At 37.6% G+C, this 23890-nt stretch overlaps 3 protein-coding genes and 2 long non-coding RNA genes across 9 annotated transcripts; 2 read left to right on the forward strand and 3 right to left on the reverse strand.

Moving 5' to 3' along the window:
• Positions 1–562: 562 nt before the first annotated feature.
• On the reverse strand, positions 563–3141 carry ela2 (elastase 2). The gene is made up of 8 exons (XM_032571789.1): positions 3033–3141; positions 2791–2879; positions 2608–2705; positions 1866–1988; positions 1596–1732; positions 1178–1323; positions 904–1056; positions 563–653 (listed from the first exon to the last, which is right to left on the reverse strand). Exons 1-8 carry the CDS (start codon positions 3067–3069, stop codon positions 636–638), a joined length of 801 nt encoding a protein of 266 aa, XP_032427680.1. The 5' UTR covers positions 3070–3141; the 3' UTR covers positions 563–635.
• A 1392-nt stretch (positions 3142–4533) lies between these two features.
• Positions 4534–7039, forward strand: LOC116725616 (chymotrypsin-like elastase family member 2A). Its single transcript, XM_032571801.1, is given in 9 exon segments — positions 4534–4585; positions 4736–4761; positions 4763–4825; positions 5128–5225; positions 5362–5484; positions 5571–5707; positions 6191–6336; positions 6707–6859; positions 6954–7039. Coding segments are annotated over 9 exon segments (801 nt in total). The 5' UTR covers positions 4534–4548; the 3' UTR covers positions 6972–7039.
• A 1909-nt stretch (positions 7040–8948) lies between these two features.
• Positions 8949–12889, reverse strand: LOC116725651 (uncharacterized). Of its 3 annotated transcripts, XR_004340440.1 has the most exons (4): positions 12651–12889; positions 12359–12491; positions 11867–11954; positions 8949–9196 (listed from the first exon to the last, which is right to left on the reverse strand). It is a non-coding gene; the product is annotated as an uncharacterized LOC116725651 (long non-coding RNA). The 3 variants fall into 3 exon arrangements; XR_004340439.1 differs by having other exon boundaries at positions 11867–12491; positions 12651–12766; XR_004340438.1 differs by lacking the exon at positions 8949–9196 and having other exon boundaries at positions 10213–12491.
• On the forward strand, positions 12701–13437 carry LOC116725663 (uncharacterized). The gene is made up of 2 exons (XR_004340443.1): positions 12701–12809; positions 12913–13437. It is a non-coding gene; the product is annotated as an uncharacterized LOC116725663 (long non-coding RNA).
• On the reverse strand, positions 13157–21610 carry tmem51a (transmembrane protein 51a). 3 transcript variants are annotated; one of them, XM_032571776.1, is made up of 4 exons: positions 21422–21610; positions 19291–19384; positions 17385–17864; positions 13157–16211 (listed from the first exon to the last, which is right to left on the reverse strand). In XM_032571776.1, exons 3-4 carry the CDS (start codon positions 17810–17812, stop codon positions 15806–15808), a joined length of 834 nt encoding a protein of 277 aa, XP_032427667.1. In that variant the 5' UTR covers positions 17813–17864; positions 19291–19384; positions 21422–21610; the 3' UTR covers positions 13157–15805. The 3 variants fall into 3 exon arrangements, with proteins under 3 accessions (XP_032427667.1, XP_032427658.1, XP_032427649.1); XM_032571767.1 differs by lacking the exon at positions 19291–19384 and having other exon boundaries at positions 21422–21609; XM_032571758.1 differs by lacking the exons at positions 19291–19384; positions 21422–21610 and adding an exon at positions 17992–18370.
• Between the last annotated feature and the right edge of the window lie 2280 nt (positions 21611–23890).

The raw sequence follows: 23890 nt of genomic DNA on the forward strand, positions 1-23890 counted from the left end.
GCCAGTGACAGAGATGCTCTGAACAAAGTGGGTAGAGCAAAACAACAACAAAAAAGAACTACTCCAAATTTGACGACTTCAAATTATATCAACAGCCAGATGGTCGAAACTTGGACTTGATTCAAAACACAAATCAAAATTGGTTTTGGAAAAAGGATAAAGCAGGCTAACTTTAAGCTTTTGAAATGGTCCTCAACTTTAATCCGATTGAAAATTTGAAGACTTCGTTTGCATCGGGGCTCAGAACAAGACACATTTAAATGAAGTGTATCATGAGTTCTGTCACTGAGATTGATCACCAAAGTTTAAATTCCATTTTACAAAACTTAAAAAACATTTTCTTCTGTTTTTTTTATTTATTTACATTCCTTGAACTTTTCAGTGCTGTTAAAATTGATTTCAGATATCTATTTCTTTCACAGAGGGATGATTTAACACAACTGGTGACAGCAGGCCAAACTCCCTGTCTCTGCAGACAACTGACATTCAAAATAAATACATATTTGTAATATAGCAGAGTATACTGAATCAATGTGTCTAATAACAGAATACAACACAGAGATAAAGTGTTCTTTCAGTCTTTATTTATTTGGCAAACAACAGAATCAACTATGTGCAACAAGAACCCAGTCAATTTAGTTGGAGGTCATGACCTGAAAAAACAAAAGACAAACATTATTTTATTCTGTGCTATAACAGAACATTGTGACAGATGTGTGTCCTTCCATAATTAAATTACAGTGTTTTTCAGAATTTTATTATTTTGTAACAATTTCAAACATTCTAACTAGAGACACACAGATAATAGGATTATGGGAATCTTAAGAAAAATTTTAAAAGCAAAAAATAAAAGAATTCCCTATTCTTACCAAATGTTTATGCTATATCAATGCTTCTACTTACATTGTTGATCCAGCTGATGTAGTCACTGACTCTGGTGAAGACAGAGGGCTTCTTGGGGTAGTCGCAGCCCAAACTTGAGCCAAAGCTCACCACTCCATGGACATCCCAAGAACCATCAGAGTTCTTGCAGTTCAGGGGACCACCGGAGTCTCCCTGGAGGACAGAAGGGACAATGTAACTCTGGACAATACGGTATAAACAGACTTAAGTGCAAGAGGCAAGGATAGTTTATTAGTCAAATGAAACTTTATCAAATATAAGTAGTCTGACTTACGTTGCAGCTAGCCACATTACCATCGCCTCCAGCACAAATCATGCTAGTGGTGACCAGAGAGCCCCACCAGTCACCTCTGCTGCAGGTGGGGTAATCGACCACAGGGAGGAGGGCCTGCTGCAGGATGTCAGCGAGGGGGCCTCCAGCTTTATTCAAAACAAATAAGACGTTTAAATTAACATCTGAACTTCAGAAGATCATCTTCATGAATAACTTCTTAACTTTTTTTATTATTTTTTTTTAGTTTTGATCATGTATATGGTAAGTCACATTTAGGTTCATAATTAAGGCCTGTGAAACCAGTCTTCAAAAAAAAAAAAAGACATGAATTACGGGTTTCTTCTTAAATGTAACGTCAACGATGAAACACAAGGCTAAGGTGGACTGTTTGTCTTTCTTTTGTGGCTGCAGGACTTACTCCAGAGACGTCCCCAGCCAGTGACGTAGCAGGGAGCCTGGTCGGGCAGAATTTCCCCAGAGGTGGGGAGACAGGCGGGGGTGATGGAAGCTGAGAGTTGGACAGGAGATGCCAGCTTGATCAGGGCAATGTCGTTACTGGACCGTGAGATGTAGATAAAGGCAGAAAAAAAAATCAGAAACAGAGCAGTGTGGAAAAATAACTCAATGCGGGTACTTCATCATAACACCCAGCATGCCGTGGGTTCTCTCTGAGAAATTTGCTCTCCACCGGATATTGTAAGAGTCCCATTCGGGGTGGACAATGATCTTCTCGGGGCTGATGGCAATGGAACCACCCTCACTGGTTGCAGTCAGGTCATGTTTTCCCAGATAGACTCTGTAGGTGCGGCTCCTGTTTAACCAAAAGAAAGAAAAAAATACAGAAAAAGTCAAATAAAATACAAGGAAATTTACACCATCACTAAAGTTATCAATAATAGAAAGCTATTATATTAGAAAGAAACTAGGTCATTTAAATAAATTGAATTGAAGACGCAAAAATATCACAATTTATTTTTCTTTTGGGGAAGGAAAGCAGAAGGTTTTTTGGGGGCAGGAGTGGGATGCAGTGTTAGTAGTTTGTCTTGTGACCGGTGGGTTGTTGGTATGAACCCCTGTTCATGTGTGTCATGGTTTGATTACTGGGATTTCAAAGCTTACTAACCACAAAAATAGAATTAAAATTTGGTATTATTATTTCAAATAGCAATATTTCTACAGGGTTTTTTGGGGTAAAGCTGGCATGCTTCTATGTTTTAGGTTTTCGTGGAAGCCTATTGAGTGTCAACAAATTAAAGTAATTCAAAGTGGATTTTTTTTTTCTATTCTGTTACATTTGTAATCCAACTTATTACTGTTTCTATTGTCATCAGACTGTATTTCAATGTAAGATTTTGAAAAAATATTTTTTATTCTAATTCAATTAACTGGGAGTTTAAAACTCATAATTGTAATTATTATTATTATTTTACCCGATGCAGTGAGCAGCAGTGATGACCCACAGGTCGGAGATCAGAGTGCCACCACAAGTGTGGTAGAAACTGACACCACTCTGGTACTGCAGAGACACCTGAGGAGAGCATAAAAACAAGCACACACCCATCATGATTTGATGAAAACACTCGAATTTGGAATCCAGAAAGAGGGGAACATACCTGCCAGGGCCAGCTGTTCTGACGGACATCGACTCCGCCGATCACCCTGGAAAGGATTGGGGGGTAGGTGGGCAGGCCACAGCCGTAGGCTAAAAAAAAACAGTACAAAATGTTTTTAATCTTACAATTTCCTATGTTAATCAATACAAAGTTACTATTTCATCCTTGTGTTTAGGATAAAACACAAGAATGACTTTTTTGTTTTTTTCTTTTTTAAAATCAGTGAAGAACCTTTAGCTTACCACCGGCAACGAACAAAGCCAAGATCACAAACTTCATTGTAACTGTCAGTGAGTTTTATGACGACTTGCAGCTCTTTATATACAATATCACTGTGGCCATATCAGACATATTGTGAATAATTTTCCTAGCCACAGCAAGGGAAACAGGGCTGGAAAAACAAATTTACCCTTGGAGATAAGAGTGGAGATAAAAGAACCATATCTGTCATGTGACCACTGTATCTGTGTGAGAAAAATACAGATGCCTCCTGATGTTAGATTCTTTTTAGTGGCTGAGAAAATATTTTTATCTGAGAATATCTATTAAAATTTAGAGGGTTTGACTCATCATTTTTAACATACACATACTGTATATTACAATCACTAACATATTTTATTTGAATTTTATGTTATTGCACAAAATTGTGTAAAATTGTGAAATGGAAAACAGATGGATTTCAAACGTTTTTACAAGTAAAAATCTGTCAATTTGAGGATGCATTTGTGTACACCCCCTTACGTCATTGCTAATGCTCAGGAGAATCACCTTTTGCTGCAATTATATCAGCTTGTTGGTTGGTTTATGACTCTATCAGCCCTGAACATCTACAGACTGAAATTTATGTTGTTTTTGTTTTTGCAAGAACACCTATGTATGGCGTCAATGAACCACAATTTTGAAGTATTGTCACAGATCATCAGGTGGCTTTATATCTGAACTTTAGTTATTCTATCACATGAATATAATATAGAAGATTCTCTTCAATAGTGCAGTGGCTTCTTAAAGCAGTTGGTTGCAATGGATTGTATTTTGGTGTACCAGGTCAAAATTTAGCAGCACTGACATACTGTTGCACTCTAAGCAAATTCCATTTGCACCAAAAACTATTTAGCAGATGAAGGGAGTTTCACTAAATCTATATGTGTACAGATATTTAGTTATAAAAATAAAATCAATACAATTGGAAAAATTCCCAATGATATTTTGTGTTGGTCTATCACATAAGATCCCAACACACATAAGTTATGATGCTATGATCTTAATTTTATCCCAATTTATAACAAGTTTAATTTTTGTAAAGTTTTTATGGGATGGAAAACCTTTAATAGATGCACACAGAAAAAAGCAACCTCCGTAATTGAAAATGTATAAATTATATACATTTATACCTGACACATTTTGAGTTTTGTGTACGGTAAGTCAATCAGCGAAATTTAAAAAATGGTTACTGGCTTATGTATTTGTCATTCCAGTTTTTCTGGCATCTCTGATAGAAATAGATGTGTGACATGTTCAACAAACAAAAGAAGAAAGTTCAGCTACAGAACACTTTGACCTTGCAGTCGTGTTTCACATCTGCTAGTCCGCATAATCACCTGTAGTTGGCGTGTCCACCTATAGCTCCACCCGCTGTTAAAATTTCTCATGGGGTAATTTTCCAGGAATTAGAACCAGATTTAGCAGGTTGCATAAGAAAGGTGGTGAGAGTTATAAATATGTCAGAAGCTAACTTTGAGCTGTGAAGATACTGACACAATGAAGTTTGTGGTCCTTGCTTTGCTCGTTGCCGGCGGTAAGTCAGATTTTGCTGCTAAGAACAACGGACAAAAAATCATCTTTCTATTCCCCTCTGTTCATTTGATGAACCATGTTTATCTAAAACATGAAAGTTTAAACATAGCTGATTAAATTACGAACTTTTAACATGGTTCCTTTATTTCAGCCTATGGGTGCGGCAATCCCACCTTCCAGCCCTGTGGTGAGCAGAGTGGTTAACGGAGAAGACGTCAGGCCTCACAGCTGGCCATGGCAGGTAGGAGGCAAAATAAAAGCAATTAAAATGATTGATATAGTGCAAGTAAATATTTGGAGGATGAGGGAAAAAAATATGAAAGTAAAAGTTACGTTGATGCATAATTCCCTTTTTGTATGTAATCCAGTTCAAATGTTTAAAAAGTTCAGCGAATGAAAAGGAAGTCTGGCTACACTTTGCATCTACTACTTTACAGTAAAGCAGGAGTTAGAGTTTCCTCAGTAAATGAAATTGAAACAATGATAACAACCATAATAATTTATCTTAAAGATAATCCTTGGTATTCTCACATATCCTTCCAGATTTCCCTGCAGTACAACAGTAACGGTGAGTGGAGACACACTTGCGGAGGCACTCTGATCGCTAACCAGTGGGTCCTCACTGCTGCTCACTGCATCAGGTAGGAGACTGTCACCAAACACCATTACAAGGACTCAAGAGTTTCATATAAAAATATTTGTTTTAGAATGTTGCTTCCAAAAATGCGTATATGTGAGCTTCAGATCTCAACTGCTTCTGATTTTTCCCTTTCTTAGCTCAGGCCGGGAGTATAGAGTGGCCTTGGGAAAGCACAACCTGCTGGAGGATGAGAACGGCTCTCTGTTCCTCGGCACTGCCACCATCGTGGTGCACGAGGACTGGAACTCGTTCTTCATCCGGTAATTATCCCGGTCTAAACCATATTTGTGAAGAATGCAGAAGTACGAAGTTCTGATAAAGTTTGATATCCCTCCATCTTCCACAGTAATGACGTTGCCCTGGTCAAGCTGGAGGCCCCCGTTGAATTCTCTGACACCGTCCATCCTGCTTGTCTTCCTCCTGACGGCTTCCTCCTCCCCCATAATGCACCCTGCTTTGTGACCGGGTGGGGTCGTCTATACAGTGAGTTATCTTTGTTTCATGGGTGTTTCAGGTGGAAACACCCATGAAATACAAAGTTGTATCCTGCTGTATGTGACGTGTCTATACTGCCCACCAGAGGTCTTTCTATGTAAATTCTACCATGCAGGAGATGCATGTTGTGATTTATTAATGTGACTTGATTTCTTTATTTTGTAATTTTAGTGTTTTTATATCTTATATAAAAACATGCATTTTCAAAACAAAATATTCTGTCTCCATTTTAATACATTTTGTATCTTGCTTTGGTACTTATTGACTGGAGTCTGCTAATGAAGCTTTACTGACTGATTGGAAAATTTGTAATTTTGATTGGATTAAGTTTTTCATGCAGATAATGCACTCACTGGATTTATGTGTTATTTAGAAACTTAAAATATGATACATCAGTGGCTATGGTAATATGGTGGTTTTCCAAAAGCCTTTTGCTGACATAAACATACTGTATGTCCCTCAATTGCACAGCCGGAGGTCCCATCGCTGACATCCTGCAGCAGGCTCTGCTGCCCGTTGTGGACCACGCCACCTGCAGTCAGTCCGACTGGTGGGGCTCTCAGGTGACACAAACCATGGTCTGCGCTGGTGGAGACGGAGTTGTTGCTGGATGCAATGTGAGTCCTAAACACAACAATTTTCAATAGTTTTTCTCCTTCATCCATAAGGATCGAGACTGCCTTTGGGTATCTATGGATGGCTCTGTACATATTTGGAAATACAAAAGTCTTTATTTTAATGTTTTGCTGGTGAAATGTCTGTCTGAAATAAATTATCATTATCAAAATGTGCCATCTTTTGTTTATCTTGAAAGTAAATGGGACTGTTTACTTTCAAGGCAAAGGAGATCTGCTCAATTATTCAAAGAGATTTATCCATTCCTGTCAAAAAATTGAAACACATCTTGCAGATCTGTATGCTACGTATTACATTTTATTCTGCTGGATTTTGATAGCTGATTTTTGTTTGTTTGTGTGGCACTGTTAGGGAGACTCTGGCGGTCCTCTGAACTGTCAGGGCTCTGACGGATCCTGGGAGGTTCATGGTATTGTCAGCTTTGGCTCTGGGCTTGGCTGCAACTACTACAAGAAGCCCACCGTCTTTACTCAAGTCAGCTCTTTCGTGGACTGGATCAACACTGTAAGCTTCTGAAACTGCTACTAAATCGCTGGGTGTGGAGTTCAAATTATTGATGTCATAAAAACCTGACATATCTTCATGATTTCTTTCACAGACAATGGTGGCCAACTGATAGAGCACCATATTGGGACCAAGGCTATCACTCTAGCCTAGCAAAATAAAGCCTTTTTACCTACTCTATGTGTTGTGTCATGTTGATTTCATTGCTCATAACTAAACATTCTGCTCACCGGGAGCGCATCAACAGCGTCGCACACAAAGACGTTACAGCACTTGAGATTCTGCAAAACCTCCTTCATTTCCTCACTTTAAGCCAGTGGTCTTAAACTCCAGTCATCAAACTCCAGCAACTTTTAGACGTCTCTTTGTTTCAGCACACCTGGCTCCAATATTAGCTCATTAGCACAGTTCTGTAGCTTGACAGTATGCTTCGTAGAACAAAAATAAGATTTTAAAGTCTATCATCTGTATAAATATGGAGACAGTTGGAGACATTTAAGGACTTTTGTGATGTGATGCACTTCCCTGGTGTTGATTAGGGAAGTGCAACATTTAGCATTAGCTAGCCAGCTGAGTTCCACCTTCTTCTAATGATCTCTACACCATAATAATTCTGAAATCTAGTAATTGCTGTTTTTTTCTGTGTTCTGAGAAAACACAGAAAAAGAGTTTTTTCTGCATGTGTCTGCTTTTTTTCTACATGTTTTACAGTGCCTATTAAACATGAGCACAAGATTGCAGTTCATGATAGCCTCTTAACATCACTATTTACATTACAGTGACAAACAAAATCATAACTGTTACAGCTTGTTTAGTCTTGGTCTTTCAGGGTGATTTGCAGCTCTTTTTCTACTATGTAAATTCTGAAGATCTCAGGCATGTTGAGTCAGTTTCTCCTTAACATGGTGAAGAAAACCTAGTTGAAAAAACAACATAGTCATTGAGATAAGAATGGAGGTATCTTTCCATCTCCACTGTCCCTGAATGAGAACCGTGCAGATGACACAAGTTGTGGTCTGCAGAGAAAGACGTGGATGTTAAGATGATGTTTTAATTTTTAAAAGTGGTTTTACTGCATGTTTAAAATGTTAAAAAAAATACATCATTTATTTAAATTAAAATTTCACTGAACAGTAAGGTCACTTAATGTTTTAATCTCTATCGACTTTGCAGAAATGTCCTTGTTGTATATAAACATTAAGCATTTAAATTTGGATGAAAGGCACAAAAATAGTTGGACTCAGAGGAATGTGAAATGTTCTACAATGTAAGGGCTCAACATTTTTATGAGGTCGTGTTTTACAGAAATATGCAAGGAAATTAAGGATCACAGCAAAAGGGAAATATTGGTATGCTGGACTCATCATGTCGCATGTCATCAACTGTGTCTTTCATTACTTAAAAGTTTTATTTGGTTAAAGAATGAGATGCGTAGGGGTGCTAGATTTGGAATGGATCCTGCTGACAAGTTCAGAAATCGCTAACTTGTTTACATCTCTCAGTGTGGAGGCTTTTTCTGACACCCACCTATTGAAATTTCATCAAATTGCAAAGTGCACAAATGGAAAAACGGAGAACACGTTTCCTAGGTTACATATGATCGTAATGGGCAAAAATAAGTCTGACATTTCAACTCCAAACTGCGGAGATACAGCCAGAATGAGGTCTGTGGTGCTTGCTCGGCGGTAAGCAGCACAGAACTTATTCAACCTTTCTCTGCACGCATACTAAAGGCTGTGTGTTTGCATGTGCAATTTAAATAATTTCTTTCTGTCTTTGTGTGAATCCCTTCAGTATACGGGTGCGTGAGTCCCACTGTCCAGCCAGTGGTGAATCAAGTGGTTAATGGAGTGGATGTCAGGCCCCACAGCTGGCCCTGACAGGTAAATTGAAAGTGCAAAATGTCACTTAGCTAAGCAGAATATCCCTAAATGACTTGAAATAATATAAAAGAAATATTTGCGACTGAGTGTATCAGAGAACAGAAGGCAAGTTTATAGTGCCTATAAAGCAGAAAGGCAAATACTAAATAATATTTTTTTTAACTAAAAACAGAAAACTTTGAAAATAATTAAGTTGTATAGTTTGTATAGAAAAAAACTTTACACACACACATTCATTTAACTAAAAACAGCAGCAGTTAAAAGTGAATTGAATTACGGAAAAACCATAAAATTCCATGCAGGATACACCATTAATATTTCTTTTTAAAATATAAAGTAACACCAACCAAACCATGAAACTTCCTTACTTGTTTCAGGTTTCTTTGCATTGCAAGATTGACGGTGAGTGGCAACATTCCTGTGGGGAGGTACAGTGGATCCTGACTGCCGCGCACTGTATCATGTAAGAAAAAAACACAACTTAGAGTGGGTCATGTCCACAAACTAACTGTGCCACTACTAATAATGCTTAGATGTAGGGGATTTAATTGGATTTCTGTTGCTTCTGACGAACCAACTTGTAGCGAACACATGGAGTGCAGAGTGGCTCTAATTCAATAGTCGAAACAAACCTCACATTCACAAGTGATGGGAAAATTTTATCACCAACCATCTGCCATGTTCTTAGTCTTCAACATCTGTTTGACATTCTGCACGTTTCTCACAACAGCAACAGAAGCAGTCAGCTGCGGTCGGTCTATGACGGCGCAAATATATCACTATTTTTTAAATGTAACACTATACACGCGTCATCAGTTGTGAAAAGGCTGTTGGTTCTTGCTGTTGTCGTGGCTGGTGGTAAGAGAGTAAATCTGTTTCAATAAGTTGCTTGTTGTTCTTGCCTTGACTGCCTTGTATTTGTCAATTAAATCCATAGGTCAGATTGTTTGGGAAGACTCCTAAAATATTTACTAGATAAGTACATTAAAACTGATGGCATTTGCTTTTTGTTGTGAAAATGTTATACTGTTTCAAAAATATCACTAAGTATATCCAATTTTATAAGTAGGAAATAGCATCATGTTTCTGATTCAGCGTATGGTAGTTGCAGGAGAGGACGTCAGACCCCACAGCTGGCCCTGGCAGGTATTAGACCTGCTTTAAATGTGTTCTGATTCCCGGCAGCAGCACAGTCTCGCATTACCATTTTAGCTAGTCAAGAAGAACTTGAAATTCTGATTCATTTATGTGCTTTTTATGTGATTTAATGCATCTGTTCATATTATTCCCGGTGTTTGAGGTATCGCTGCAGTCGAACAGCAGAGGGCGCTAGAGTCATGTCTGTGGAGGCACCCTCATCTCCCAAGAGTGGGTCCTGACTGCTGCACACTGCATCAAGTGAGTTCCAGTCAGGACCAATATAACGTAATGTGATGTAACGTAGAGAGAGAAAGCTTTAAGACACTTCAATCAATGTCTTATATTTCTTTATTCTAACTGTGCACCAAACACATAGACAGAAAGTTTATCATTTGCAGCGTCAGCCTGAAAACCAGTAACATATTTTTATTAATTTATTTGTGATGCTTTTTAATGCGTCCACCATAGTTTAATTGAGTACATGATAGATTTTCTGTTGCCTTTCTGCTTTCTGTTATGATTTGGGTTTTTGCACAAATTCCTTCACAGTTACATTTTGTAATTTTGTACTCTATGATAACCTTGAACATTGAACCAAGATGACATTCGATACATTTGTTGTAGATCTAATCGTGAAATCTTGTAAATAACAGCAGAAAAACACAAGCCTTTTCTCTGGATGTTCAATCCTAAAAAAATGACTAGATGTCAAGGCATTTTAGGTAAATTAGCTTATTGAACATTGATTTCAGTAATTTAATTCACTATGTGAAGCACAGCATGCTATGGACAGAATGTTTTCAAACCTTTATTTCTGATTGCAATTTTCAACTTGCAGCTAATGAAAACACATTGAAGATTAGAATATTATGTCAGACCAATTAGAATTTTTTTAAGAAACATGGCTTAATGAAAAGTATCGTCAAAACTTGCTTTAAAGTTATTTGTGAAAAGGTACATTTAATTGTACAAACCCATATCATTGAAATTCATATTATATTTTGCTGCATATGACTTTAGATAAAAATTTGATCTTGTTCCAACAAAAAAAAAAAAACCTTTTTTGTGTTTTTGAGAAGCTCAGAAGACTGTAAAGGTAAATAACTGGAAGATCCCTGAATTTTGTCATACTGATCATCCGTCTAGCACATATTTACACACAAAAAACAATCTGTTTCGCTTTCTGAATCCCTGAGCTTTGCTGGTTGCCGTTCTTACAGTGAAGTCGACGACTACAGAGTGGAGCTGGGGAAGCACAGTCTGAAGGCCACTGAGGAAGGCTCAGTGGCTTGCAGTGCAGCCAAGGTCATTACTCATGAAGACTATAACATCCTGCTCAGCCGGTAACCGCAACATTTTCTTAAACCACTTCTTAATGTGGAAGAGTGTGAGGTATCGCTTAACAGTGAATGCTATTTCATAGGTGATCCAAACTGTAAAAACTGATGAGGCTACTTTCTTTTCACCTCTTGGACATAAATGTATTGATTTGCTTTTTTTGCAGGAATGACACTGCTCTGATAAAGCTGTCTTCCCCTGTTGCTTTGTCTGATACAATCACACCTGCGTGCCTTCCAGACCGGGATGTCGTCCTCCCACATGGGACCCCTTGTCTTGTCACTGGCTGGGGGCGTCTTTCAAGTGAGTGATTCAAAGAGAAATAAGACAAAGCTTAACTATTAGCTAAACCAAAGGTTGGACAAAAGGTTGGGTCCTGAATTATGCATGAGTACTATGAGCAGTCACCTAGTGGGCGTGTTCATTTTGTAGAATAGTACATTTATGGAGCTGAAGTCCAAAACTTCCTTCCAAAACTGTCAACATTACTTGAGCTTACACAGTTGCCACATAGTACAACAACAAACCTTTATGGGAGAGACCAACAAAAGTAGCATTTAAGAGTATGGCAGAATTTCTTCACAAACGGAAATGTAAAAAGCTTATTTTGCATTTTTTTTTCTTTCACCCACCTTTATTCACTTACCTATGAATAAAATCTGGTGCTTTCAGAAGTCACGCAGTTGGTAAGGAGAAGATTAAAGTGAAAATATTGTCACAAACATATCCATAATCTGGAAACACATAAACAATGGAGATCCACTCAAAGGCAGGAAAAGGACAGCATTAATCTGAAAAGCAGTCAAGACCACCATTTTAACTTGGGAGGACCTTCAGACATCTACTGCTAAGCTGAAAGAACAACTATTCCTCACGCACTCAAAATAAATAAATAAATAAAATCTACTATTTTTAAATGTTAAAATTTCAAGCCATATTAATACTTTTGGAAGGCACTGAAAACAATGTGATTACGGAAGCATCTTATGCATACTGACATACACTAATTTCTCACTGAATAAGACTGTAAAGAAAAACTGCTTTAATATTACATGTATAATGGTTATTTTAACCATAGGCAAAAATCCTTAAAGCCTAATGCTGTTTAACCAAAGTCAAAATTTGCACTTTTTCTCACCTGAGACAGCTGATATTCTTCAGCAGGCTTTCCTGCCTGTAGTCGGCCATGATGTCTGCTCGCAGCCCGACTGGTGGAATGTCCTGGCAACTGAGAAAATGGTCTGCGCTGGAGGAGATGGCATCACCGCAGGCTGTAACGTGAGGTTGCATTAGAATTTAACAATCCGTGTATTCCTAAAAATACACAAATTTTAGGAATTTGTGTTTTTCTTCCTATTTTCACTTAACGTAAGGAGAAAGGCGTAACATTTAGACTCGCTTTTTAAACTGCCAGCTAACAACTAACTAACCTGCAGCGAGACTCTGGTGGCCCTCTGAATTGCCCAAACCCAGATGGCTCCTGGGACGTCCACGGCATCGTGAGCTTCGGTTCTGGTGAGGGTTGCAATGTTCTGCAGAAGCCCACGGTCTTTACACCAGTCAGCTCGTATGTTTGGTGGATTAAACAAGTGAGTAGCTGTTTATTTCTGCAATTACCTTTTGACTAAAAAAAAAATAATCAATTATTAAAAATCAGGGAATTTTTTGTGTTCTCTTTTATTTCCTCTGCAGGTAATGAGCACCAACTAAAGATGCTGCTGATAAGAACAGCTAGCAAATGTAAAAAATGCACCTAGTGAAATGTAAGGACCTTAAAATGTAATATTAAAAAATAGTAGTATTCTAAATGTACAAGAATTGACTACCTAACCAGATCACGTTTGTGGCTATATTTGACTTTTCCACAGTTTATAAAATTAGATTATTGCATAATTTTGTGAAAAACATCAATAAAATACACTGAGAGAATCCTAGATATTAATAAACAAATGCTTCCTCTTTATTTATCATAAATATTCATGAGATAAATGACTATTCAAACTTCTGGGGAAAAATACATTTGTATAAACACAGACAAGATTTTTTTTTTCACTGCACTTATAAAATATATAAACTGTAGTCATAAAAAGAGAACATTAAATGACAACACACTCATTATTGTACAAAAAAAGAAAGTGACTCCTACAACCAAATACTTACAATTAATGTAAAACAATTTGACAACTTGTGTATAAAATTGATCTAAACTGATTGTTTGCAAAAAAAAAAATAAAAATAAAATAAGTACATTGCTGAGGTCCAGTTATTGAGGACAGTTTCAGCCTTCAAAAATACAACTGTGAAACACTAGTGTAGAGGGCTTTTTCTTCTTCAAAACAAAAAGAGAAAAAGCAAAAGTGTGCAATTTCACAAAATGAGTAACATTGACTTAAATAACTCATGAGTCACTTTGGCATCCACTGCTTATTTCTAAAATTAAAAAGAAAAAATGAAGGAGGAGAAAGAGAGCGTACTGGCAGGTCGGCATACTGCTGTAACACAAGTTATATCCTTGAAAAAGAAAAAGCCTAGAGACCATCTATTTTTATTTTCATCTCTTTCCCTGCATACTTTCAGAATGAAAACAGTCCTGCAGGTCAAGTTGTGGTTGAAGGAATGATGATCAGCAAGCCAGAGAGCAGCTGCTGTTATTGTGTTGCAGCTGCACACTCAGAGTCTTTGTGTTTACCAGTCAGGAGTAAGAAAAAAAACAAGCCCTGAGAAGGAGAGACTATACTGCATGCTTTCACATCTTCGCCATGGCTACTGAGAGCAGGCTTTCAACTATTCACCAAGTTCCTGCAAACATCTTCCCGCCTATACATCTCTCAGTATCACGCTGTGTGCAAGAGCAGAAGCAGCAGCACTGTTCTGAAACAACAACGGAGTCACGCAATTTCTTTAGAAAAGGCTTACAAGTTAATTCTTGGAGTAAAGATGCTTTTGGTGAGTACAGCTGGAGGGTGTTCATTGATGCGTTCAAAGTCTAATCTCAGCATATTTGTAAAAATCTAAGCTTCCCGGAGAACTAATTTCCTCCTTTAAAGTGACGTCTTTTGACTGGTCACCAAACACAACTTTACCACCGTGACCAAAGTTACTACACAAGCTGGGAGTGCAAATAGGTTTCAAACATCAATGGTCCCTCGCAACTTCTGCTTTTATAAAAGACTCACTTTACTTGTGTATGAAACTTGAATTGCACCAAAGTATCTAACATCTATTTTGTTTCTGCCTTATCTATTTATTACACATGTAAACATATGAGTCCAGAGAGTCTGGCACCCCTGGTAGAAATGTATATAAAGCCTTGCTTTGATCACAATTGTTTTATCGGAGTGGAAAAAAAAAATCCAGTCATTATTTTTAGTATACTGGTTCAATCTGTATTCAAATCCCTAAATATTTCTATCAAATAAATGCAGCTGAAGCACTTTTAATACCCAACATTACTTGTCTCAGTTGTTCATTGTCTAGGATTGATCAATTGGTAATGTTTGACATAAAGGTCTAGTTTTCTTATCCATTCTTCAACGTAGGGAAGACCAAAAAACTTGCCTTTCAAGTAAAGCAGATGTACGTTGATCTGCATAAACTAAGAAACTGCTACCTCCCCGTAAACTTGCTTATGATTACAGTCCAAGCAATTATAAAAACTGTGTACATAATTGGAATTGTGACATGTCGGTTTGTCATAAACCCAAGTTTGTCTTGCCACCAAGCAAAGTGAGGAGAATGGTAATAAAGTTAAAAGAAATTCCTAAGGATCACTGTTAGAGAACTAGAGTAATTTGAATTTATTTTGAGATTATATTACCACAGTAAAAAATAATAATTTATAGTTTTTTACACATCTTTTACCAAGGTGTTAAGACCCAGTATGGACTATTTAAAGAGTAGTAGTTCCAAAGTGAGCAAATTAATTTCTATCAAGGGAAAGACCAAGTTATAAGCTGGTACAATCTCAGCCAGAGTTTCAGAGAACCTCAAATCTGGACTCTTATTAAGAATCAAATGCTTCTGGTCATCAGAATGTGTTTTTTCCCCTTTTAGAGAAAACTCTCAAGGTATGACTTACTACTTTTGTTGACATCTTCAAAGGCTTCCAGGTAACATGGTAGCACGGTTTTACCAATGTTACGGTCCATGTTTGGTTTAGTACTGAAAGCAATAAAAGGTCTTTAAACGTGGCATAAATGACCTCACAAAATGAGTGCATGGATCCATTTTTTTATAGAAAAATCCTAAAAGCATCCTCTCTCTAACATCTCATGAGCTCCACTATACTACCATCGATTCACCTGTAAAATCAGTACAAAGTCAAGGTGGTTTCTAAAGCTGAAAACCGATATGCCACAGTTTGGCAAAACTTTGTCACTTAACGGAGTGATCCAGTAAGGTCCATAAAAAAACAGCACTTTACAGTCAGGAGCCATGATGACAAATGTGAAAATATAACATTCTTCAGCTCAAAGAAAGAATCCTCCTTCAGTTCTTGGCTGAACAAAGCACATCCATATCCACAAAGGTTGGCCATGGAGGATACTAGGAACTTCAGTCAATAGCTTTAAACAGCAGACTGACCTTAAAGTGGAGGCACCTTATCTTCATATTGTGGCGGAGGGGTAAGAGGTTCAATACTGATTCCAGCTGCTGGCTGAGAGCTCCCCGTGTTTTTCATGGGAAGCTTTTCTGACTTAATCCTTCGGATTTTGATGGGGAGGAAATTGCGGTTGTTTTTCCCAGGTCTATGGCTTGATGTAGAAATAGTAGCGCTGGGAGAGCTACAAGCCGGGGCAGGTTGAGGAATGGTGGAGTTGACGTCGGCGACCTCGTTTTCATACTGGATGCCGTCGACCTGGACGAGGTCATCGTAGGACGGCAGCTGGGAGACGCTTGGACGAAGGCTGCTCTGACGGACAGGGTACTGCCCGCTGCCTACCACCTCCTCGTAGCTTGGTACTGCGTAGCGCTGGGCCCGCTCCTCAGCCCTGCAGAGTTGTAAATACATAAATTAAAGGTCATGTGAACCACACACAGCTCTGGGAAAAAAAATAAAAAATCACCTATTTGTCAAATTCCCAACACAATTTCTGTATGTATGTAGTTAAACCAAGAATGATTCAGCAGACTCGTAAATTAAAGCTGTAGATTAGCTTCCTGAAACTTCACTGATATCAGAAATGTAAATATTTCCAAATGCATCTTTTCAAGTAATGACAGAAAGCTGTCGTGAAATTTTAATGGGATAAAAACACTTGAGTGAAAATATCATGGCCAAATCCAGTGGAGTAGAAACACACAGAAATTACCAAAATATTTTTAACTTCTGTAATGACTTGCTGGGAGTCTTAAAACCACACGTTTCTTGTAACAAACAGACCAGTCCTTTTCTTTATCAACTCAGGTAAGATACTTCTAAAGTCATCTCTGGTACAGGAGTGGGCTTAGCGTCACAATCCTGTGATTATCCCTTTTTTCAACCACCCTTTTCTTTTTCCTTCCATCTAAACTTTTAATTAATATGTTTGCTTACAGAGTTCTGAAAAGCTGGCATCTTTAGCATTAATATTTTATGACTAACTCTCCTTGTGGAGGGTGTCAGTGACTATCTGCAAACAGTCACTTTTCATTGGGTAAGGAGTCAGCAGCCTTACCCGAGCCAAAGAACAACATGTCTGTACCAAAACGTCATAATAATCATATAAATAAATAAATTCTGTTTGTCATGAATATGACTACATAATGAGTTTTACTTTTCAACAGAATTTACAACAGAATATAAATAAAATCTTTGATAAAGCAATACAACTCTCAAATTATACAAGATGTTTGTTTTCACTCTCATGAATCACTCATCTGAGGCTGTACAATATCAATAAAATATTTAATTGTGATACTAAAAACTATGAAAATGATACTAATTACTATTAACCTACATTTTCTCAACCATTTTCATTCTTTATCATTTTATAATGCCCACAACATCTCTCCATAAGCTTTAGCAAGTCAGCTATTAAGTAAAAACTTAGGAGAAAATAAAGAAAAACTCTCATAAAAAGAAGACTTTCTGTTCTCTAAACAGACTTCAGTCTAACATTTGGCGATTGTCAACACACAATCACCAATAAAATGAGGTCAAGTCGCAAGCAGAGTAAACTCACGTTTCTCTCTCCTCCTGCTCCCTCGCCGCGTCTCTCTGGTTTTGGATCTCCTGGCGTCTCAGCTGCTCCCGCTGTTTGTTCCTCAATCCCAGACACAGAGACAGCAGCAGCATAGCCACCCCGGAGCCAGCCAGCACAAAGGCCACAGAGGACGCTTTATTTCTCTTGCCATCGATTCCATCATCCCCCCCTGAACCGCTGCTGCTGTTATTAAAACCTGTGTTTGCGGGCACCAAGCTCCACACAATCATCACTACTCCGAGGGCGACGAGGCCGACTCCCAAAGCACACAGAGCATACTGTGAGCCTGAATTTCCATTGTTTTCTCGGTTGCTCATCTGGTTAGTGTTGTTGTTGTTATTGGTGTTGCTGCTGCTGCTGACGGTCGTCACTACTATTCCAGGGGGGCCGTCCACAGTGGATCGCATTTTGTTTAAATGTCAATACTTCAGTCAGATCAGGTCCTAGTGAAGTCAAACACTGTGGAGAGAAAGGCATATTAGCAGGAGAACAAACTGGGAAGTTTAATTTTAAAAAAAAAAGATAAAGGAATATAAATGCATATAAAAATACTTATTTCTCCCTTTAAGATTACAGAAAGGCTTACAGTGATGAGAACGCCTAATTCTTGTGTCTCTTAGGTGGCGACTGAAGTTAGACTGCTCTCTATAGTCTCACCTCAGACGCCTCTACTGCTTAAGGTTTCATAGTCCAGCTTTTCAGAGAACTGAAGGAACATAAAATTCACTGTAGTAAAATAAATCCAAGCCTTTCCCTGAGTCACAGGCGACCTGCGTGGTAAAATATTTACAGCAGCCTCACCTTTCAAAGTCACCTGTGCCACAGTTAGCGCTACCAATGCTAATAAAAAGGGTAGTGGCCGCTGTAAATCTAATGCCTCAAGAAATATTACTTATTCTCCACAGGTTTACCGAGTTCTTATCAGCCACTAAATCAAAATTCTGCACTCTTATGTGAATATTGTGAATTTATGAGGTTACATTACTTGAAGTATTTATTAGCATTTATACCAAGTAGAATGGTTCTCTGAAATGCAGTAAGCATGTCAGATGTGTGTACTTGTCTACATACAATGAACATGGTAATGATCACATAGCTAATCATTTCTATTTTAATAAATAACCTTGTGACGTGAACTAGGCGAGAAGACGTAATTTACCTGGAATTGGGGGGTTGGGCAGTATGAATGTGCTGATAATGTTTTGAAGCTTAGATATAATTGAATTATCTTTAACGGACATTCCGTTTATTGTTGTTCTCTGCTATGTGCCAGACGTTTCTCCTAAGTTCATAAATGACCTTTGATCTAAAAGGAGTGCAATTAATCAGAATGTCATTGTTTCGTAACCTTTAAAATTGAAAAACAGTTTCTGAGTTGGGACACTTCAAAGTCTAATGTCTGTAAAGAAATATTTATTGCATTACATTCTCTACTGTGTTAGTGATTTTTATCAAGTCTTGTTTCTTTTCTTTTCTGAAAAGAAACAAAGATTACAGATTCTTACAAAAGTATCAAACCAAGGATGTCTTGATTTGATAGCATGATTGGAAATCAGACCCAACCAGGGAGTTTAAGGCTCGATCGGAATCGGGTGTCACATCATGACCATATGTATATTTATTCTTAAACTAAATAGGAATGAAAACAGAACGATAAAAGTTATGCGATGGTACTTTAATGTTTCGAAACAACACGAGTAACACTTTGCAGCAGTGACGGCCGTAAAGCTAGCAAAACATGTAATCAGCTTGAAATGGAAGCATTTTTGCCAATTTAGTGGAGTTGTCGATGTATTTAAAGACTTTTCAGACCACTCTAGCAACTTTGACAAATCTAGCAACTTTCTTTGGTTTATTGGACAAAACGGGAAGGCACCGATCGTACTGCAGTTGCAGTGAGAGCTGCCGTGAGTCTCTCCCCCTTCAGAAACAGTTGTAGGCGGTCAGTCTGACTAACAGCAGACTCGTCATGCAGCAGCCTGCAGTAGAGCAGAGAGGAGACCTGCTCAATTCAAACATTGCATAGGAATCAAGCATGTGCAAAGCTGCCGGTGATCCGGATCTGGATTACAGTAAATATTATGCAAGTATATTTTTTCATGTTACCTAATGTTTTTTTTTTTGAAACCTGACCTGTCACAACAAAATAAATCCCTGCATTTCATTCACACGGCCTCAGTCACTGATTCATCTTCTCCACTGTGTGTGCCTCTGATTAACCTCTTCTCATTGATTTTGATATTATATATATATAGTCTATGTTCAGGAAGAGTATTTACATTACTAAATTAAATTTATTAAATTATTTAATGAATTTGTAGCTCTAAATGTTTTGAGTATTTTTTTTAGTCACTTTGACCTTGCCAGCGTTGATATTCCTGCCTGGATCACACATGAACAACTATGCAAGTTACACATGACATATCGGATCGGGACTTGGTATCGGCTGATACGCAAAATCAAAGGACTTGGAGGCAAAGAAAAAAAAAAGAGAAATGATTGGCACATCCCTAATGCAAACTAATTCTAACTTTTCTGTACATGCGCTTACATTACAACCAGAAACCTTAATGTGCTCCGATCACATGTTGACACTTCGATTTTTAGCCCATGCTCTTCCTTCCGACTTGCCATCAGCTTTGACGTTGTGGAACTCTGTATTGATGGTGATTTTTCTGTATTACATTGCAAATAACATTTTGTACGTGGGCCAACTTTTATTTCTGTCTCCGTCATCTGACACGAACACCAACTTCTACAGTATTTGTTGTGTGACCTACATGGAATGAGGCAAACTTTAATTGACTAACGTTGTGTTATAAATAGATTCAAACATCTGAATCTATTCCAGAGTTCTTGTGGGTGTTCTGGCTGCTTCTCTGATTAATGTTTCCTCGCTATGTCTTGGTAGCTTCACAGGTCTGCCACATCCATTTTAGATGGTGAACTGAGAAGCGTTCAAACTACTAGATTTTCTTTCAGAACCTAAACTTGCTTTCCTCTTCTCCATAATTTAAACTCTATCTGTATGAGGCCATTTATGTTAATGGCCGCCACGGATTTTGGTAATCATTTGTTAACATACACTATGCAATTTTTTTTCTTTCCACTTCACAGTTAGGAGCTACATAATTATGTGTGTTTGTCACATAATTAAATCAAATGCAACATGATAAATAGTTGAAAAGGTTCCACCTAGATTTGTTTTCATTTTTGCCACAACATTTACCTCTACTTGCAACAGTGTGAAATTAATCAGTGTGTATCTTAAGAATTATCATGTATTCTTGCCAGTGGGCCATCTTTTGATAAACAAAGAAAGTTGGACTTTATATTAAGTGTTGTCTACAAACAGGCCTGGGCCTGCTGAAACCGAGCGGGGTGTTGGTTTAACCAAGCGTTAAATTGAGGGGATATCCCAAGCCTAAAGAATGCAAGGCATGTCCCAGGATAAAACTCATAACGAACAGCTGGACAAATGAACCTTTCTGCTTTTTTTTTTTATGAGGAAAAAAATACCAACACAGACATGTTGTGCAATCCAGAGGTACAAAGGAATTTATGAGAGGATGGGACAGTTTATCGGACAGAGCTGGGACTGTTACACTTTACCAAGACAGGCACAGTAAGATATTGACAGGCTGGGGGGAAAAAAACACTCGAGCACAAGAGGAATGTCTGGTATCATGTGTCAAGACTGTGTCAAATAACTAAGAGAATTGCATTCAGAAGCAAGGCTTGATGTCTTCAACATGTTGTACACACTGTTTTATTATCCAAAAAGTGTCAAGGGGATGTTTCTTTGATTGTTACTAAACCAACACTAGTTGACCCACAGTGCCGCTCCAGGAAGTCATTTCGACCTCAATAACATAGGGCTTGCAATTATACTTTAAACAGGTTTTTAATGCATCACAAATGCGACCATTACCTTTATTTTTTTTTCCAACATTTGCGCGACTACAAACTGATACGCGGGTTGCTACTTCGAATGAGTACACCGTGAACGTACTCACCTCTGTATCATTTGCCAGTCTTCCTTGTGTTTCTTTCTTTCCTTCGTTGTTTCTTTCACAAAGCTATAAGCCGCTATGCTGCTCTCGTTTAATTTGAACGAGTTTGATTGTAAACAGGCCGTTTGCGAATAAGGAACTTTCGTCTGAGAAGGATGGGCCCGGGCAGATTGAGAAGCAGGAAGGAGGGGGCTTTCGGCGGCAGCGCACTTCCAGTTTGATTAACCCATTCACTCCTGGCTCACTTCACACTGGTAGCTTGGAGCTAAATATGTTTGCATGACAACATTTTTCGACCCTACAACATGTTAAAACCACACCCACAGCATTTATTTTTATTGCTTTATTTTTTTTTTTGATGAAAGGATATTTTTGAAAAAGTATTTTCTATGTTACTAAAGTAAGCTTACAATATCAATGGTATATATATATATATATATATATATACATATATATATATATATATATATATATATATATATATATATATATATATATATATATATATATAAAATATATATATAAAATAAAATAAAAATAACATTCAGTGTTTATGATAGTTAATGATGACACAACCAATAATAATAATTAAAAAAAAGACATACTGTCTCCAAATGCCTAAGAATATATATATATATATATATATATATATATATATATTTAGCTCAGGTCAGGTTTTGAGTAGTGAGCTGGCCTGGGCTCACAGTGGGTTTAGAACCCACTTGGGTGGTCTAGCTGGTTCTCATTTGGGTAGTAAGAAAATTAGTAGAACTGTGCAACACATTTAGTTCCCACTTTCCATCTAGAGCTAACACTACAAGCCTAGTACTAGCAACACTGACTGCTTGAAAACAATGCCATCATAGGTTCACCATTGCCATAACCTAACATTCAACCCCAAGCACAGTAGGTCTGTTCTCCACACGTGTGATACTCTGTTTTATATGTATTTCTGTACCTGAGTTGCAGTGCCACGCACAAGCCGTTAAGATGCAAATATTTATAGAAATGATGCGTTGGTTGTAGGGAATTTGTGAAAAAGGACAAAGATTGTTTCAGAGAACATATTTTCATTTGGACATAGCCTAAAAACTTTAGAGTTGATGTGGACCTAACTTTGATATCATTCGTATCATGTCACAAATGATACAAACAAGTATAATTTATAAAAGATACTTGTTTGGATTGGTCACCCAAACTAGCTCTTGCCTACAGACATACTTCCTCCTACATCTGGTGCAGGTTCTAATTTCCCTTTAGAGCCACTGTGAAGAGTGTCAGGAAAATAAAAATAACATTCAGTGTTTATGATAGTTAATGATGACACAACCAATAATAATAATTAAAAAAAAGACATACTGTCTCCAAATGCCTAAGAATAGCCTGAAAGGTCAGGCCTACAAGTGTTATTAGGTTAAAATGAGGGCTGGTAATCAGTACTTGTCTAAGTAATTTGATTTAAGTGCAATTTGAAGAGGCTTTTGTCAGAGCACCACGCAGCATAGTGTGATGAGATTGTAAACCATATACAGACAAAAGAAATGTGGAATATGTTTGATGCAATTTTAGAATTCATGTTTGGAAAAGAGGAAAAAAGTATTTTCTCTAAAAAAAATCTGTCTCTGAAGTAAAATCTCCTTAATGAATCAAGCCACTTTTGTCATGCAAAGTTAGTCTGTACAGTATTTCAATCACAAAGAGCTGTTTGCATGCAATTTTTGGTAGGTTAAAATGTTTTCAGGTCTCATGCTTAAAACCTTGCCTACTAATGATATATTTGTCCAGTTAAATTGAGTTTTACTGTTTTTTCATGACCATTTCTAACAGGTTTTAGTGACCATGAATGCTAAAGTTCAAAGAGAGTATTGGGAACATCATAATGAGAAAAACAATAGCTGGGTCAGGCAGTTTTCTATTAATTGTTGGCTGAATGATTTTACATCTCAGCTTGGAAATGAGAGTATGTAGCTTCAAGCCAATGTACTAGCAGATGTGTTACACAGCAGAGGTGAAATTTCTCATACTTTGTCACATTACTGTGAAGTTTGCCTGAACAGAATGATGCAACAATCCTATCACAAATAATGCCATAATGCCTCTGTTATCTACCAGACTAGGTCATCAAAGGTACTAAAATGTTTCTCAGGTAGTGACAATAAAATGTTAACTAGGCTTAGTACAACAACAACATCTTCAAATGTCAGCAGTTTTGCAAGAGTTTGAAAGTTTATGATGAAATTTCTAGGAAAGTGTAATTAACCTTGTCCTTCGTGCATTTTTACGATAACAATCAATAAGGTCTAACATCATCAGCACAGAATAATTTAGTACGTCTACATCCAGTAAACCTAGTTTTATCATTGCTTGACTTTTACTTCCTCTTTGTAAATTTACCACATACCTATGGTCATGCCTCAATTGCGCTTTGGGCACAGGCGGTCACATGACATGATTTATCTTTCATGATATGTT

This window comes from Xiphophorus hellerii, chromosome 1 (genome assembly GCF_003331165.1).
Source record: "Xiphophorus hellerii strain 12219 chromosome 1, Xiphophorus_hellerii-4.1, whole genome shotgun sequence".
NCBI classification, from domain to species: Eukaryota; Metazoa; Chordata; class Actinopteri; order Cyprinodontiformes; family Poeciliidae; genus Xiphophorus; species Xiphophorus hellerii.